The 18,690-nt window shown below is 24.5% G+C and overlaps 1 protein-coding gene across 2 annotated transcripts in view; it reads right to left on the bottom strand.

Annotated features, from left to right (window-relative positions):
* LOC117174505 overlaps positions 1–16,230 on the bottom strand; it is a 31,613-nt gene extending 15,383 nt beyond the window's left edge. Inside the window, exons 1-4 of one of the 2 annotated variants that reach the window (XM_033363684.1) lie at positions 15,889–16,230; positions 9,861–10,133; positions 6,023–6,817; positions 1,446–1,674 (exon numbers count right to left, since the gene is read on the bottom strand). In XM_033363684.1, coding sequence (XP_033219575.1) covers positions 1,446–1,674; positions 6,023–6,817; positions 9,861–10,133; positions 15,889–15,990 — 1,399 coding nt within the window. In that variant the 5' untranslated portion in view covers positions 15,991–16,230. The remainder of the gene's footprint in view (positions 1–1,445; positions 1,675–6,022; positions 6,818–9,860; positions 10,134–15,888) is intronic. The other variant, XM_033363683.1, reaches the window with a different exon arrangement.
* Positions 16,231–18,690: the final 2,460 nt, after the last annotated feature.

The raw sequence follows: 18,690 nt of genomic DNA on the forward strand, positions 1-18,690 counted from the left end.
TAATCAAATTTTTTTATTTTCAAGCCAGAAAGATTAATTTTCTAGCAAAAAGTTGAATTTTCAACTAAAATGGATGAATTTTCAACAAAATTATTGAATTTGTAACAGAATAATAAAATTTTTAATGAAAAAAAAGAAATTTCTGCAAAAAAGATATTAGCTTTCAACCAAAAAAAAGATTAATTCTCATCAAAAAATTAATAGTTGACATTTCAAGCAAAAAAGATTTTAATTTTCATTTAATAATAGTTGAATTGATTAAAAAAAAGGAATTTTCTCTAAAATAGTTGAATCCTCAACCAAAACAGATTAATTTTCAACCAAAAAGTGACATTTTTAACCAAAAAATATAATATTTCTACTAAAAGCGATAAAATTTTCAAACTAAAAGGACGACTTTTCAACAAAATAATTGCATTTTTAACCAACAAAAATTTTTCAGGCAAAAAGTGAAATTCAATCAAATTGTAACAAATTTGAACCTAGAAGACGAAATTTCTACGAAACAGTTGAATTTTTAAACCGCAATTATGAATTTTCTATACAAAAAAAAAATGTAATCAAAATTCTTGAAATATGTAAGCTAAAAAAGGGAGCCCAAATTTTTCAATGATTTTAAATCTTGGACTGTTGGATTAACATAAAGCGTGTATAAAATTTACAATAATTTATTATTATTTTGAAAGATTTAAATTAGCCGCCAAATATTATTTAAAACTTACAAATTTTTCAATTCGCATACGATTTCCAATGATTTTTATTAATTAAAGGAACTATTTGCAGATTTAATTTTCAAAATTAATATCCAGTTTTTTTCCAGGTATCTCAAGTTCAATTTGCTACCATATAGTTGAATTTGAACTGAAAAAGATCCGTTTTCAGACAAAAGTAGAATAGTTAAATTTTTAGTTAAATTTTTTAATTTTTCACACACACACCCAAATTGCAAGCAGTCATGAATTTTCAATTCAAATGATGAACCTTTCACTAAAAAAATTAATTTTTTACTAAAGAGTTTAACTTTCAACCAATTGCATTTTTATTTTAAAAAATCAATTCTGAGCAAAACATGTAATAATTGATATTTCAAACAAAATATTTGTAGTTTTTAGTCAAAAGAAGTTTAATTCAAGCAAAAAATACGACATGTCAACAGAGAAAAAATATTGCAAACAAACTGATAAATTAAGAGAAAAAAAGTAATTTAAAACCAAAAAAAAAAAAAACAATTTTCAAGAAAATAGTTAAACGAAGAATAGTTTCTATTAAATTTTATATTAGAATAAAAAAAATTAAGCACCCTCGCGAAAAAGTTCAGTAACAAAAAATATATATTCCCTGCTATTTCCCGTTTTTCCAGATGTATAAAAATCCTCCTGGCAATTTCAGGTATTCTGATAGAATGAGAACTCTAGAATTTTAGAAAATTGTAAAAATAGATTTACTTGTTTTTCTGTTCGGCTGACTTTTGGGCAACCGTGTATCCATGTTTACATTGTACATACTGAGACGATTTGTCACTTGTTTTCGAATACTCCTTCTTTTACTTCGCATTGTATTTGCAGCAGTTGCCAAAGTCGACCGGGTTGTATGAGTCAAAATTTGCGACTCATTGTCAGAAGTAAGTCGCAATTTGGACAAAATTGCACTGCATCTGTTGTCTGTGTCCTTTCCCTTTATAATTTAAAAAGCTGGTCAGAAATTATTTCAAAGTGACTGAAAGTTGAAAAAAAAAACATCTACAAATAGTTCAAAAGGTATTTTTTTCTATAACTGGTTTAAACTTTTCTTTAATCTTTTCAAAACTTCTAAATATCTCTTAAATCTAATCGATTCTTTTTTAATTTTGTAATTTTGTAATACTGAAAACTTTTTCAAAATAAAAACTGATTTATAATTTTCCTATAATTCTTTTAAAAAATTTATCTATTCTCTTGAAACCTTTCAAAATTCTTAAAAACGTTTCTAAATTTGGTTTCGAAATATTCAAAAATCTACATTTCTTTTAATTGTTTAAAAATCTTTGCACGCTTTAAACTATGTTTGTATATTTTAAATACTTCGAAATATCTCTTAATCTTCTACATTTTTTCGAAATTTAAGAAAATTTTACGAATTATTTATCCGATTTTCTCTGAAAAATTAATTTTTTAACAAAAAAATATATCATTTAAAAATTACCCATGAATCTTGAAAAAAATTTGTTTAATCTTTCAAAATTTAAAAAAAAATCTTTTTTCCAAATTTTCAAAAATCTATATTTTGATTAAATTTATTTGAAATCTTTTCAAGTGTTAAAGCATTTTTTAATCTTATGAAAGCTTTTAAATATCCCTTAAGCTTATTTGAATGTTTTCTAAAATTTTGTATCCTTGCAAAATTGAAAAATTTTATATTTTTTTCTCGATATTTCAGGAAATCATTTGAAATTTTTTAATCAAATTTTAATAATCTTTAAAAATTCACATTTTATTTACAATTTTTTTTTAAATCATTGCAAATTTCAAATTATTTTCGAGAAAAAGCGAATTTTAAACAAAACAGTTTAATCTTATGATAAAAACGGTTCTTTTTCAAACAGTTACATTTTAAACCAAAAGAGAATAAATATTTACCAAAAGAGATAAATTTTCAGCAATACCATTAAATTGTTCAACCCAGAAATATGAATTTTCAATAAAAAAGATAATTTTAAACCAAATAGTTCAATTTTTAACCAAATAGATTAATTTTCTAACGAAAAAGAGGAATTTTTAACAAAAAAAGATCAGTTTTCAACCAAAGATATGACTTTTCATAAAAAAAAGATGAATCCCCAACGAAAAATGTAATAGCCGATATTTCAACTAAAAAATATTTTTAATCTAAATCAAAAAGAGTGGAGTTTATGTAAATAAAATGAAGTTTCAACAAAACAGTTAAATTTTCAACTAAACCGTTGAATTTTTAATCTGAAAATATGAGTTTTCAACAAAAAATGTCATTTTCAACCAAACAATTGAATTTTATACCAAAAAGATGAATTTTTAACAAAATATATGAATTTGTAACTAAAAAAGATCCATTTTCTACCAAATAATTGCATTCTTCATCGAAAAGGTGAAATTTCCACTAAGAGAAGAATTTTCAGTAACTTCTAAACTGACTCAAATTATTCCTAAAATTTTGAAAAATCTTTCAAAATAAAAAATCATGTAGCTATAACTTCCCCCGGAATCTTTTAAGATAATTGATATATTTCATAAAATAAAAAAATTATTTATAATTAGAAAAATTCCCTTAAAATCTTCCAGATTCTTTTTTCAAAACTATGGAAATTTTTTCAGATCTTATGAAACACTATCTCAAAATCAATTTATCAAAAGAAAAAAAATAATTTTAGATTTTTCCAGAAATCTTAAGAAAATGTTTTGCTCTTTTGAAGCTTTTCAAAATTCACATTTTCCGAATCTTTAAAATTGATTCTCGGCTCGAATTAATTTTTAAAAAATATATTATTTTTTCATCTAAAAACAAAGATCATTTTTCAATCGAAAATTAAATAGTTAAATTTTTATTTGTAAAAATTAATATTCAACCAAAGAAATGTGTTTTAACTAGAGTCTTCAACTGGAATTAAATTTTTAACCAAGAAGATGAATATTGAACAGGAAAAAAGGAATTTTCAACGGAAATGTAATAGTCGATATTTCAACTAAAAAAATATTGTTATTTTTAATCAAAAAGAGGGATGTTCATCAAAATAAGACGAATTTTTAACCAAATTTTCAACCAAGAACATTAATTTTCTACCAAAAAGGCGAGATTTTAGTAAAATACATAAATTTCAACTGAAAAAATATCTATTTTTAACCAAACTTCTAAACTGACTCAAATTATTCATAAAATTTGGAAAAATCTTTCAATATAAAAAATTATGTAGGTTATTTTCTCATGAATCTTAAAAAGAAACATTTCAAAATATTTATTTTATTCTGAATTTTATTTTTTCCTACAATTAAAAAAGAAGAAAAAAACACCTAAATATTTTTTTAAACGTTTGGTATTTTTTCTAAAATTAAAAACAATCTGAACAATTAGAAAAATTGCCTTAAAATCTTCCAGATTCTTTTTTTAAAACTATCAAAATCTTTTCAGATCCTATGAAACACTAGCTCAAAATTAATTTTTCAAAATAAAAAATCATTTTAGATTTTTCCAGAAAATCTTCAACTCGAATACTTACATTTTTAACCAACAAGATGAATTTTAAATTTAAAAAAATGAATTTTCAACGGAAATATAATAGTCGATATTTCAACAAAAAAAATATTTTTATTTTACATCAAAAAGAGTGATGTTTATCAAAATAAGACGAATTTTTAACAAACCCATTGAATTTTAAACCAAACAGTTCGATTTTTAATCCGAAAATATAAATTTTTCACGACAAAAAATTATTTTCAACCAAGCAATTAAATTTTCTATCAAAAAGGCGAATTTTTAGCAAAGTACATAAATTTCAACTAAAAAAGAACTATTTTCAACCAAACTTTTACAGTTTTAGCCGAAAAAGTGATATTTCTACCAAGAGAAGAATTTTCAAATGCCTTCTAAACTGACTCAAATTATTCTAAAAGTGTTGAAAATTCTTTCAAAATGAACAATCATGTAGTTTCATTTTTCCATGAATTTCAAAAAGAAACCTTTCAAAATTATTAAAAAGTTTCGAAATTTGTTTCAAGAACTTATATTTTCTTTTAAGTTTTTTGAAGTACTTACAAATTTTTAATTATTTTTGAATCTGTTCAAAACTTCTAAACCCAATAAATATATTTCAATTTCTTTTTCTCATAAAATTAAAAAAGGAAAAAACCTAAATATCTTAAACGATTGGTATTTTTCCTCAAATTAAAAAAAATTTATAGTTAGAAAAATTGCCTTAAAATCTTCCAGATTGTTTTTTCAAAATTATGAAAATCTTTTGAGATCTTTTGAAGCACTATTTCGAAATTAGTTTTTTAATTAGAAAATCATTTTAGAATTTTTCAGGAATCTTAAGAAAATGTTTTACAAGTTTGAAACTTTTGAAAAACTCACATTTTCCGAATCTTTCAAATTGATTCTCGACTCGAGTTAATTTATAGCAAAAAAGATTAGATTTTCAACTAAAAAAAAAAATAATTTTTCAGCCAAAGTGATGAATTTTCAAAGAATTTTAAGAATTGTCTTAAAATTAATTTTTTAAAATAATGTTAAAAAGTTGTTTCATTCTAAATTCTTTTATTGAAATTCATAATAATTTACACGTATAAAATAGATGCTAGTAACACTTTTTAAATGATCAATTTTAAATTAAATGTAGTTAAACAGCCAAATAAAATGAATTTATTTTTCAGCATCTGCTGTTCTAAAAATATAAATCCACAGAATTGGTTAAAAATTGAATTTTTTTTTGTTTAAATCAGAAATTTTAGTTCTTTTAAAAAAAATGCCCTGTTCCAACTCAAAATTGGTTGAAAATTTAATAATCCTTGTTCAAATCCGGAATTTTAATACTTACCGAAAATTTTCCGTTTCAACTAAGAATTAGAATTTTTCTTTAAAATTCCTTGTTCTAATTCATAATTAAAATTTTTTTTCTTAAAGATATCCAGTTTCAACTTATAATTATAATTCATTATTTAAAAAATTCCCTGTTCCAGCTCGGAATTTATTTAAATTTTAAAATTCCCTATTCCAAGACAAATGTCCTATTCCAATTCCAAATTTTATTCCTTTTCGAAAATTCCCAGTTCTAGCTCTGAATTTTTTTTAATTAAAAAATTCCCGTTTCCAAGTCAGAATTATTATTATTCTGGATAAATTCCAGTTCCATCTATAAATTTGGAAAAACTTACAAATTCCATATTTTTTTCTAAGAACTTGTAAACCTTTTAAAATTCACATTTCCGATTTTATTTTGATTTCCAGCCATTTCCCGGGTTTTCCAGTTAGTAGAAACCCTGGGTTAAAGTTCAAATCTTAGAATTTGTTCTCTTACCAGAGGCAGTCCTTCCATATCTCCCGAACCGACGTAATCCGGAGCCAGATGAATTTTCTCGCAAAAATCTTTGAGATCAATGACAACTTGGAGAATTTCCCTGAGCTTTCCCGGATGTCCTTTAAGTACCGAGCTGGGAATATGCTTGCAATATGCACTCAGCGCGTGCAGCAGAAGCTGATGAGCAGTCGACAGTTTCTGTTCAATCGCCTGAATATGAAAAACAACACCCCTTCTGCCCAGTTTTTTCCTAAAACTCGGGGAAATAGCATTCACATGTCTTCGAATATCCGCAACTTGCCTCCCCAAATCATACAAGTAATTTCTCGCAAATCTGATGGAGAATTCCATGACGCGCTGTTGCCGTCTGTAAAGATCTCGATCGCCATCAGGAAGCGGAATTCTTCCAAGTCTGTGGGCAATTTCGTCCAGCACTTCGGAAATTTTTTTCTGCGTTCCTACGATTTTAGCGGCTATCACTGGATCGGGTCTCACGTACATTATCTCTTCTCTGTCCGTGAGTCGATCCGGACTCAATTCGGGACTGGAACTGTAATCCAGGTCGTTCATTGCACGAGTCAATTGTTTCGAATCATCCTTTCTCGGTCGAAAAGCACGAGCAGATGATGATTTTCTCGAGTTGTTTTTGCCCCGGGGTTTTGCCTCGGCAGTTCTATCGAAACTTGAGGAGAGAAAGTCCTCTTCGGGAATTGTGAGAAGAAAATTTGTACTGCCTGTGCCACTGTCTTTCATTAGAGGAATTTTCTTCAGGATTTTGTCATCTATCAGTCGATCCTGGGTGAGAAAATTAGATTTGAGAATGGAGGATTTTCGAAAATCTATGTATATTTAGCTTTTCTTTAATTTTGGATGAAAGAAAGGACTTTTTAGTTTCAATTTTCTGAATTAGAAAAAGGAAATTGTTAATTTGTTAACATTTTCATTGACTTGAAGGAAGAAAATTGTTCTTTTTAACATATTTTTTTCATATGGAAGCAATTTTTTGTTTATAATATTTTTACTGGGTTGAGAGGGGAATATCTAGATTTTTTCTTTGATCAAGGGAGGATTGTTTTATTTTCAATTTTCTGAATTGGAAATGGGAATTTTTTAACATTTTTATTGAGTTGGAAAAGTGGAATTTTTAATTTTTCAATTTGGACGCTGCAATTTTTTTATATATTTTTTTTAATAAGAAAAATAGTTCTTTTTTAACATTTTGTAGATGAGAGAGCATTTTTATCTATATATTATTTTTTCTCTGATGAAAGGAAGAATTTTTCTATTTTAAATTTTATGAATGGGATTTGAAAAAAATTCTTTTTTTTTCAAATCCGAATTTTTTTAACATTTTTATTGAGTTGGAAAAGTGGAGATTTTGATTTTCCATTTTTTTTATAACTTTTTAATTAAGCTGAAAAGAGGAAATAATCTTTTTGTAATCTACTTTCAATTTTCTGAATTGGAAAAGGGAAATTTTAAGCATTTTTATTGAGTTGGAAAAGTAGAAACTTTGATTTGTCATTCTTTTTTTTTCAAATCCGAACAATGCAATTATTTTCAAACATTTTTATTAAGTTGAAAGGGGCAGGCAATATTTTAGAAAGTTCTCTTTATAGAAAAAGAAGGATTTTTCAATTTTCCGAATTGGAAAAGGGAAATTGTTAATTTGTTTATTAGAGGAGAAGGATATTATTTATAATTAGAGGAGAAAATCTAAACATTATTTGTTTTTTTTTTAACTAATATTTTAATGAACGGGAGGATTTTTCAATTATCTGAATTGGAAAATGGAATTTTTTTAACATTTTTATTGAGTTGGAAAAGTGGAGATTTTGATTTTCCATTTTTTTTATAACTTTTTAATTAAGCTGAAAAGAGGAAATAATCTTTTTGTAATCTACTTTCAATTTTCTGAATTGGAAAAGGGAAATTTTAAGCATTTTTATTGAGTTGGAAAAGTAGAAACTTTGATTTGTCATTCTTTTTTTTTCAAATTCGACGATGCAATTTTTAAATATTTTTTTCTTATAAGAAAAATAGTTAATTTGTAACATTTTTGGATCAAAAAGAACATTTTTATCTATATATTATTTTTTCTTTTGATAAAAGGAAGTATTTTTCTATTTTCAATTTTATAAATTGGAAAAGGGAAATTTTTAACATTTTTATTGAGTTGGAAAAGCGGCAATTTTGATTTGTCATTCTTTTTTTTTCAAATCCGAACAATGCAATTATTTTTTAACATTTTTATGAAACTGAAAGGGGGACGTAATATTTTAGAAAATTTTCTTTATAGAACAACGAGGATTCTTTTAATTTTCCGAATTGGAAAAGGGAAATTGTTAATTTGTAACATTTTTATTGTGTTGGACGGAGACAATTTTTGTTTTCAATATTTTTGTTTTAATTGGAAGCGATTTTTTGCTTGTAATATTTTTATTGAGTTTAGAGGAGAAAATCTATACATTATTATTTTTTTTAACTAATATTTTAATGAAAGGGAGGATTTTTTAATTTTCTCAAGTGGAAAAGGGAATTTTTTAACATTTTTATTGAGTTCGAAAAGTAGAAACTTTGATTTGTCATTCTTTTTTTTCAAATTCAAGGGAAATTTTAAACATTTTTATTGAATTGGAAAAGTAGAAACTTTTATTTGTCATTCTTTTTTTTCAAATTCGACGATGCAATTTTTAAATATTTTTTCTTATAAGAAAAATAGTTAATTTGTAACATTTTTAGATCAAAAAGAACATTTTTATCTATATATTATTTTTTCTTTGATAAAAGGAAGTATTTTTATATTTTCAATTTTATAAATTGGAAAATGGAAATTTTTAACATTTTTATTGAGTTGGAAAAGCGGCAATTTTGATTTGTCATTCTTTTTTTTTCAAATCCGAACAATGCAATTATTTTTTAACATTTTTATGAAACTGAAAGGGGGACGTAATATTTTAGAAAATTTTCTTTAATTTTCCGAATTGGAAAAGGGAAATTGTTAATTTGTAACATTTTTATTGTGTTGGACGGAGACAATTTTTGTTTTCAATATTTTTGTTTTAATTGGAAGCGATTTTTTGCTTGTAATATTTTTATTGAGTTTAGAGGAGAAGATCTATACATTTTTTTTTTAACTAATATTTTAATAAAAAGGAGGATTTTTTGAGTTTTTTTAATTGGAAAGGGGAAATTATTAAGAAGGAGAATGTTTCAGTTTTCTGATTTGGAAAAGGGAATTTTTTAACATTTTTATTGAGCTGGAAAAGTGGAAATTTTGATTTTTCATTTTTTTCACATTGGAGGATGCAATTTTTTATAACATTTTTATTACGTTGACAAGAGTATATACTTATATATTTAACAACATTTTTTTAGATAAAAGACAATACTTTTTTATTTTTAATTTTCTGAATTGGAAAAAAGAAATTGTTAATGTGTAACATTTTCTGTGTGTTAAAGGGACAAAATTATTCTTTTTAAAATTTTTTTTTTAAATTGGAGGCAATTTTTTCTTACTATTAGTTTTATAGAGTTGAAACGGGAAAATCTATATATTATTTTTGTTTTAATTATATGCAAGGGAGGCTTTTATTAATTTTCAATTTTTTTAAATGGAAAAATGAATTTTGATAATACAATGTCTAAAGAATAACATTTTAAAAGAGACATTGAATTTAATTTGTAATACTTGAAGAATTTTACTATTTTGTTACTATATTTTCAAATTTGAGACACTATTTTTTATCTCTAAAGTGAGTCCGAAGCCTGTACTAGGTTCAATCTCAGAAAGTTGATTAAAATCGATTTGATTGTTTTTTAAATGATGAATATTTACTCGGATCTCGTATTCCCCTTTGTTGGTTCTTTTATTTATTTCCGGAAGTGCGTCTTCTTCCAAACGCTGAAGTTCTCGGTCTACTTCCTCCACACTTTCAAAGCCACGGCGATTAACATTTTGTAATTTTGGATCGATTTCTTTCAATCGGTGATACAGTTTTTCTGCATCTTGTTGCTGGACGAAGGAGGCCCACGCATTTTCTTCGTCGGTTTTAATTTTCTGCCTTTTCACGTCTTTTACTATGTGCTTAAACTGACTCGACGGAATATACTGAAATAAATCAAAATAATTCAATGCAGGGATCACATTTTCACCTTTACTATTTAAATATGCGATAAGTAAAACAATTTTTCTTGAACCAAATAGTTTAATTTTCAACGAGAAACGAAGATCTTAAAAAAAAAGTGAATTCGCAAACAAATACTTTAGTTTTCAATTAAATAATATCAATTTCCAATCAAATAGTTGAATTTTTAAGTAAAAAAGTTCAGTTTCTTTTCCAAAATGTAAATTAAAATTTCAGTCAAAAAAAGTAATTTTCCACACAAAAACAAACAAGTATTCAACCAAAGTAATGAATTTTTAACCAAAAAGATAAATTTTCAAACAAGAAGATTAATTTGATAAAAATAAACGATTTTTTAACAAAACATGAGTTTTCAACTAAAAAAAAACACAATTTTTAACCAATTGGTTGAATTTTAAATTTGAAAAAAGGGAATTGTTTAATTTTCGGTTAAAAAATTAATTTGCAATGAAACTGATGAATTTTCAATTAACTGAAGAATCTTCAACTGGAATAGTTGATTTTTAAACCAAAAACGTGAGTTTCTAACAAGAGTTTAACTTTCAATCAAGCAGTTTTAGTTTTCAACCAAAAGTACGACTTTTCAACTAAAATAATCAATATATAACTGGAATACTGGATTTTTTAACTAAATTGTTAAATTTCTTATCAAAGAGATGAATTCTCAATAAAAAGTATACATCTTTAATAAATAAAAAAAACTGATTTTCAACAAAAGTTTAATTTTTAAATAAGTAGTTGAATTTACAGCCAAAACTGAAAACTTATTTTCTAGAAACGAAGATCGTTCAACAAAATATGTGAATTCAAAACCAAATACTTAAATTTTCAACTAAAAAATATTAATTTCAAAGCGAATAGTTGAATTTTTAAGTAAAAGAGTTCAGTTTTCTGTCGAAAATGGAAGTTAAAACTTCAGTTTAAAAAAGTAATTTTCCACACAAAAACAAACAAACAAATATTCAACAAAAGTGATGACTTTTCAAATGGAATACTTAAGTTTTTAACCAAAGATGAATTTTTAACCAAAAAGATGAATTTTCAAACAAGAATATTAATTTGATAAAAAATACGATTTTTCAACAAAACATATGAGTTTTCAACTAACAAAGACCAATTTTTAAGCAAATAGTTGAATTTTGAATTTAAAAAAATGGAATTATTCAATTTCCGGTTAAAAAAAATTAATTTTCAATCAAACTAATGAATTTTTCAATAATTAAAGAATCTTCAACTGGAATACTTGGTTTTTAACCAAAAAAACGTTAGTTTTTAACAAAAGAGTTTAACTTTCAACCAAGTAGTTTTAGTTATCAACCTATAATACGACTTTTCAACTAAAATAATCAATATAGAACTGGAATACTTGAATTTTCAACCAAAAAGATGAATTTTCAATAAAAATAGATCAATTTTCAACTAAAAAAGATAAATTTTCAACGAAATATAGAATAGTTACATTTTCGGTAGAAAAAATGATTTTTTGAACAAACTGATAAGTTTTCAACTAAAAAAGAAGATTTTTCAACAAAATATGTGAATTTGCAACCAAATCCTTTAGTTCTCAACAAAACCATATCAATTTTCAACTAAAAATTTTAAGTTTTTAGCCAAAAATTGAATAGATAAAATTTCAGGTTAAAAAATTATTTTTCAACAAAAAAATTACAAATGTTCAATCAAAGTGATGAATATTCTAACAAAATGATGAATCCTCAAGTGGATACTTACATTTTTAACCAACAAGGTGAATTTTCAAACAGGAAGAATAATTTTCTAAAAAAAGCGATTTTTCAACAGAATAGAAATGCGTTTTCAACTAAAAAGATGAATTTTTAACAAAAGAGTTTAACTTTTAACCAATTAGTTTTATTTTCGACCAAAAATATGAATTTTCAACCAAAATAATTAATATTTAACTGGAATACTGCAACTTTCAACCAAGAAGATGAGTTTTTAATGAAATACACAAATTTTCAACTAAAAAAGATTAATTTTCAACCAATAAAAAAATTAATGTTCAAACAAACTGATAAATTTCCAACTAAAATGATGAATCTTCAACTGGAATAGTTATATTTTAATTTAAAAAATATTAATTTCTAACTAAAACAGGGTGGCCGTTTTAATCGAAGAAATAAATTCCCGGTCTTTTCCTGGTTCGCTTTTAATTAAAAAATGTTGTATTCAAATGCTCTCAATTTAAAAATCAATCAATGAACTTTAAAATTTTCAAAATTATATAATTCTAAGGAATTTTAAGCTAGAAACATTAAATATTGAAAAAATTTTAACTGAACACTTCTTAAATTAGAAATTTCAAAATCTTGAGAAATCTAGAAGTTGTTTTAAATTTAAAATTATTTTGGAAATTTTTTCAGAACTTCTAAATATCTGTCAAAATTAATTGAATTTTTTCTACAATTTTCAGAAAATCCTATAAATTTAAAAAAATTTCTTTACAATTGAAATATATAAATAACAATTGAACATTTATTATTTTTGGGCGAAATTTGAGTAATTTTAAGAAATTTGTAGAAGTTTTGAAAAGATTCAAACTTAATGTAAAACTTAAAATGATAGCCTAATATAAAACAAAATGTAGATTTTCGCAGATTTTAAACAAAAAAATTAGATTCTTTTCAAGAATTGTGAAAGGCTTCACAAGAATGAAAAAATGATCTTAAGATTCCTAGGAAAATTAAAAATAATTTTTCATTTTGAAAACTTATTTAAAAAGTTTTTCAAAGATTTAAGCAAAAATTTCAAAAAAGATTCTAAAAGATTTCAAGAAAACTTTCTAAAATTTGCATGATAATTTTTAATCTTTATAAAACTCCTAAATATCTCTTAAAATTAATCAAAATTTTTCTACAAATGTTCATTTGTAAATTATACATCAAAATTAAAAAATTTCACTTAAAATTAAACATTTTGCAAATACAACAATTAAAAATGTAACGTTCAAATTTTAAAGGCTCTTCGAAATTTTAACGATTCCAGGCTTTCTATTTCCAAAAATTCAGTTAAAGATTCTTTACTTTTAAATGTCACACGTTCACATTTGTTTAACGACTAAGACTTTCAAATTGAAACCATTTAAGTTTTAACGTTAAAATCTGAAAATTCTTAAATTTTGAACTGATTTAAAATCGTTTTGTCAAATCGTTTTTGTTCAATTTTTCTTACTTAAAATACAGATAAATTTAAAAACATTTATTTATTTATTAAATAAAAATGTTTTTTATCCAAAATTTTCAGCATCAAGGACATCTATTTTTTATTTGTTCAAGTCTTTAAGAAAGCATTTAAAAATTCTTTAAATTAAAAATGTAAGCTTAAAAATAGAAATTTTTAATGTAAACAAAATTTGAATTACACATTGTAAGCTAAATATTAACACAATTGATAAACATAACAATTCAACTAATTACTTAAAAACTGTTGAAATCGAACGTGGAAAGATTTTTCTTCTACAAATTTATAAAATTCCCGGTAAAAAAAATTCACTGTTATTTTCCGGTCTCAAAAAATGCCCGGTTTCCCGGTCCAGCGGCCACTCTGTAAAATGATTAATTTTTAACTGGAATAGTTGAACCTTCAATCAAGAAGATTAATTTCTACACAAAACGAATTTTTAACAATATACATGAATATTCAGCTAAAACAATGATAAAATGTCAACCAAAAATTTGAATAGTTGAATTTTTGCTTAAAAAATTAATATTTAACCAAAGAAATGTGTTTTTGACTAAAATGATGAATGCTCAACTGAAATACTTAAATTTTTAACCAAAAAGTGAATTTCTAATAAGAAGATTAATTTATTACGAAAAAAGAAACAAATTATTTTTCAACAAAATACATGAATTTTCAATTAAGAAGTATAATTTTTCAATCAAATAGTTTCAACTAAGTAAGATCAATTTAAAAACATGGGATTGTTCAATTGCCGGTTAAAAAAATTAATGTGCAATCAAACTTATTAATTTTTAACTAAGCAGAAGAAAATTAAATTTCCACAACAAGAAATGTTCAACGAAAGTGATGAATTTTTAAATAAACTGATGAATCTTCAAATGGAATACTTAAATTTTTGACCAAAAAGATGAATTTTTTAGCAGAAAGATGAATTTTCAAATTAGAAGATTGATTTTCTGAAAAAAAAAATTTTCAACAAAATACATGAATTTTCAAAGAAATAATTAAATTTTCAACAAAAAAATACCGAATTTAAACCAGATAGTCGAATTTTGAACTGAAAAAGATTAATTTTTAACCAAACTGATAGGTTTTAAAGTAAAATGGTGAATATTCAACTGGAATAGTTGAATTAAAATTTTTTTTAAGTGAAATTTTTTACTACAATGAAGAATCTTTAACTAAAATATTTGATTTTTAAACGAAGAAGATTAATTTCTGCAATAAAGACGAATTTTAAAATAAAAAATGATAAATTATCAATCAAAGAGTTGAATTTTTAACTAAAATGTTGGAATGTTCCATTAAAATACTGTTACATTTTCCGTAAAAGAATTTATATTAGTTACATTTCCAAACAAAGTCATCAATTTTCAATTAAATGTATGAATTTTTAACTGGAATAGTTGAATTTTAAACAACAAAAAAAATTAATTTTCTACTACGAAGATTAATTTCTACAAAAATAGATAAGTTTTTCAACTAACAAAAGACCATTTTCAACCAAAAATTGACTAATGGTTATTAATTATTAAATTAAATTAGCAATATTCAACCAAAGAGATAAGTTTTTAACTAAAATGATGGAATATTCATCTGAAATAGTAGTTGCGTTTCAGTTTAAAAAAAATAATAAAACATGAAATATCAAAAAAATATTAAGATTTTTAATTTCAAACAAGAAATTAAACTTTTATTCCAAAAAAGATTAATTCTATTTAAAAAAAGTAGCAGTTTGTGAAATCCTTCGAAACAGTTTGAAATATTTCTGGAATTTTTTGAAAACATTTAGAAAATCTTTGAAATATTTCGAAATCTAGATTTTTGGTGGACACTCGAAAATTGAGTGGTCACAATCCCTCGAAAATAAAAATAATAAATAAAAAATAGTATCCTGAAACTGAATTCACACCGACATTTTCAAGAAAAATTATTTATAATTTGTAATTTAAATATCACAAAGTACTCTTCGTATTTCAATAAAATAAATGCTTATAATCAAACAACAAAAAAATTAAATTCAAGGATCTCATGAAAAAGTATAAAGGAGGAGATTTCCAGGTCGCTATAGACACCCTGGTTAAATCAATTAACTAAAAATCAATATTTTGTATTTAAGAATATTGTAACACTTATTCAACAAATTTAATTATTCCAGTATATTTTCTGCTAAATATCTTATTTTACACTTTTTTCGGAAACCGTTTCAAAGTTATTATTATAACGAAAAATAACGGTCAAAATACGAGTGCCACAACAAAACTTCCGTGGTTCCGATATATGCAATTAATAAATATCAACGAAATATTTCCCATAATTATTTCACAACAAAAACTATGTATTTATTTTTATAAATACTAAATTTTTATACATAAAACTCGAATAAATACACACAGAAACTCCGAATTTGGTTTCAGGGCCCTGACTGAATTTCTGCTCGAAAATAACGGAGCACGAATTTTCAGTGAGGGATTTAAATGGAAGGGAATTTATAATAAATAAGGTTGGTGTAAATACCTTGAAATTAAAATCGTCCTCCTCATCGTCGGAGAGGAAAAAATCTTCTTTCTCTTTGTTGCTTAAATAGCCGAACTGCAAAGATTTCATGTATTGTGACATCCTTTTTTTGGTTATGTTTGCACCCGGGTCCCGGGAAGGATTCTCTTGCTCATAAGTGCAGTAATTCGCGTCCGTCGATTCGCATAATAAATATCCGTATAAAATATCACGTGTACACTGATTAGAAAATCAATTGTGGAGAAATCCAGCCATGATCGGTGAAATAAGTATCGACGGACGCGAAGGGTTTTATTCAAGGGACAAGGACTTTTGCGTTTTGACGGGAAAGCAATATGGGAACGGAACTGACAGGAACTGACAGGAGCTGACATAAACATATATATATATATAGAACCAATGGTTAAGTTTTGTTGATGCCAGTTGGCGGTTGTTGAGTCTGGCCTAGTACTAATTATCGACGTGTTGCCGTTTCGACCCCAGCAACTGCATTGACGCACATTTAATTTTTTAATTTTTTAACTTTCTAAATCCTTTTGCATAATATTAATTAATTCAGCTACAAATGGAAGCAGACGAACTCCGCTTGAGCTATAGTAAATAAACAGAAGAAGTTATTCGAATTTCGATTTTTTTTTAGTTTTTAGTTTTTAATCCACCCCGTTTTTAATCATATATATAAAAAAAATTCCGATTTTTTTTCCGATTAGTAAACATTTTTTACAGTCAATGAAATTAAAAAATTCGAACTCTAAAGCTAGCAATTTTTCCATTTGAAGTAATAAAAACCGACAATTTAGGCAATTTTAAGCTGATAGAAATATTAAAAATTGAACGATTACATTTTTATTATAAACTGAACACTTAAAAATTTGTATATATTTTCATTTTAAATAGTTTACAAATCCTTAAAAAGCTTCAAAATTTTATTTTATAATCTTGAAATATCTATATGTGATATATTTTTTTAAATCCTGAAAAATTAAAAATATTCCCTTATTCATTTTTGACGATTTTGGAAATATTTTCAAATCTTTTTAAACATTCTCTTGAAATTAATTTTTCAAAATAAAAAGTCTCTCAATTTTCCTAGGAACGTTTAAAGTTTTTCTTTTAGTTCTCAATATCTGATTTATAATTACTGATTTAGATGAAAAATAAAATATTTCTAAATATTAAACGATTGTTATGTTTCTTAGTTAAAAAAGTTAAAATCCTCAAATTTTAGACTGAAACAATATTTTAAACTTAATAAAAGCCAATAATTAGGAGTATATTATTTTGAAGTTATTTCGAAATTGAAAGCAGTTTATAAGTTTCAATCATGTTTTCTAGAAAGCAGATGAATTTTTCACCCAAAATTTAATTTTGGACCGAGAAAGGTACCTTTCGACCAAATAATTAAATTTACAACAAACAAAAAATAAGTTGCAACCAAATAGTTTAATTTTGTAGCTAAGAAAGATTCTTTAAATAAAAAAGAACAAAGGCAACTAAATTGTAGAATTTTCAAGCCAAAGACAAATTTTCTATAAAACAGATTAATCGTCGACCAAAATAGTTGAATTTTCAACCAAGAAGATTCATTTTCTACAAAAAAAACCGAACTTTCAACCAAATTGTTTAACATTCAAGAAATTGAGTCAACTTTTGAACCAAATAGTTTAATTTTTAATCTACAAATATGAATATTTAAATGAAAAATACAAAATTTTCATCAAAGAAATATTTTTTAGACAAGAGAGAAAAAAATGGAACCAAATTGTTGAATTTTCAAGCCTAAGACGAATTTCCTAGAAAACAGATGAATTTTCAACAAAAAAGTTAATTTTCATCCGTATAGTTGAATTTTCTTCCAAAATAATTGCAGTTTCAACCAAGAAGATTAATTTTCAACCAAAAAGATAAATTTTCTACAAAAGTGTTAAATTTTCAAACTAAAAATTCAAATGCTTCAGAAAATATTTGACTCTTAAACTCAAAATTATGAGCTTTTAATTAAAAAGGTCATAATTATTCGAGAAAGTTTGCTTCCAAACCCAATATGGTTGAATTTTCAGCCAAGACAAATTTTTGAGATAAAAAAGAAAAAAATTCAACTAAATTGTTAAACTTTCTAGAAAAATAGTCAAATTTTAATCCATATAATTAAATTTTCAATCAAAAAATATGAATATTCAATACAAAGTTACATACTTTTAACAAGAGTTAAAGTTTTAACAAAGATATGTTTTTCAGAAAAGAAATAAAAAATTGAAATCAAATTGTTAAATTTTCAAGCCAAATACGAATTTTCTACGAAACATAAATTTTCAACAAAAAAGTTAATTTTGAATCAAACAGTTGAATTTTCTACCAATATAGTTCAATTTTTAACAACAACAAAAGAATTTTCAAAAAAAAGTTGATTTTTCAAGTTAAAAATTTGAATTTTTGAGAAAATATTAGACTTTTAACCTCGAAATGACGAGCTTTAACAAAAAAAAGTCTATTTTCAACCGAGGAATATGACTTTTCAACTAAGATTTAATTTTCTACCAAAAAGACGAAATTTCAACAAAAGAGTTGAATTTTCAAGCTAAAAATTTGATTTTTTTTTAAATACTATACTTTTAAACCCGAAATGACGAGCTTTCAACAAAAAAGTTCATTTTAAACCGAAATTGATGACCTTTCAACCAAATAGTTGAATTTTCAACCAAGAAGATTAATTTTCAACCAAAAAGACGAATTTTCAACGAAAAAGGAGAATTTTCAAAAAAGAGTTGAATTTTCAAGCTAAAATTTCTATTATTTTTTTAA

This window comes from Belonocnema kinseyi, chromosome 6, assembly GCF_010883055.1.
Source record: "Belonocnema kinseyi isolate 2016_QV_RU_SX_M_011 chromosome 6, B_treatae_v1, whole genome shotgun sequence".
NCBI lineage: Eukaryota > Metazoa > Arthropoda > Insecta > Hymenoptera > Cynipidae > Belonocnema > Belonocnema kinseyi.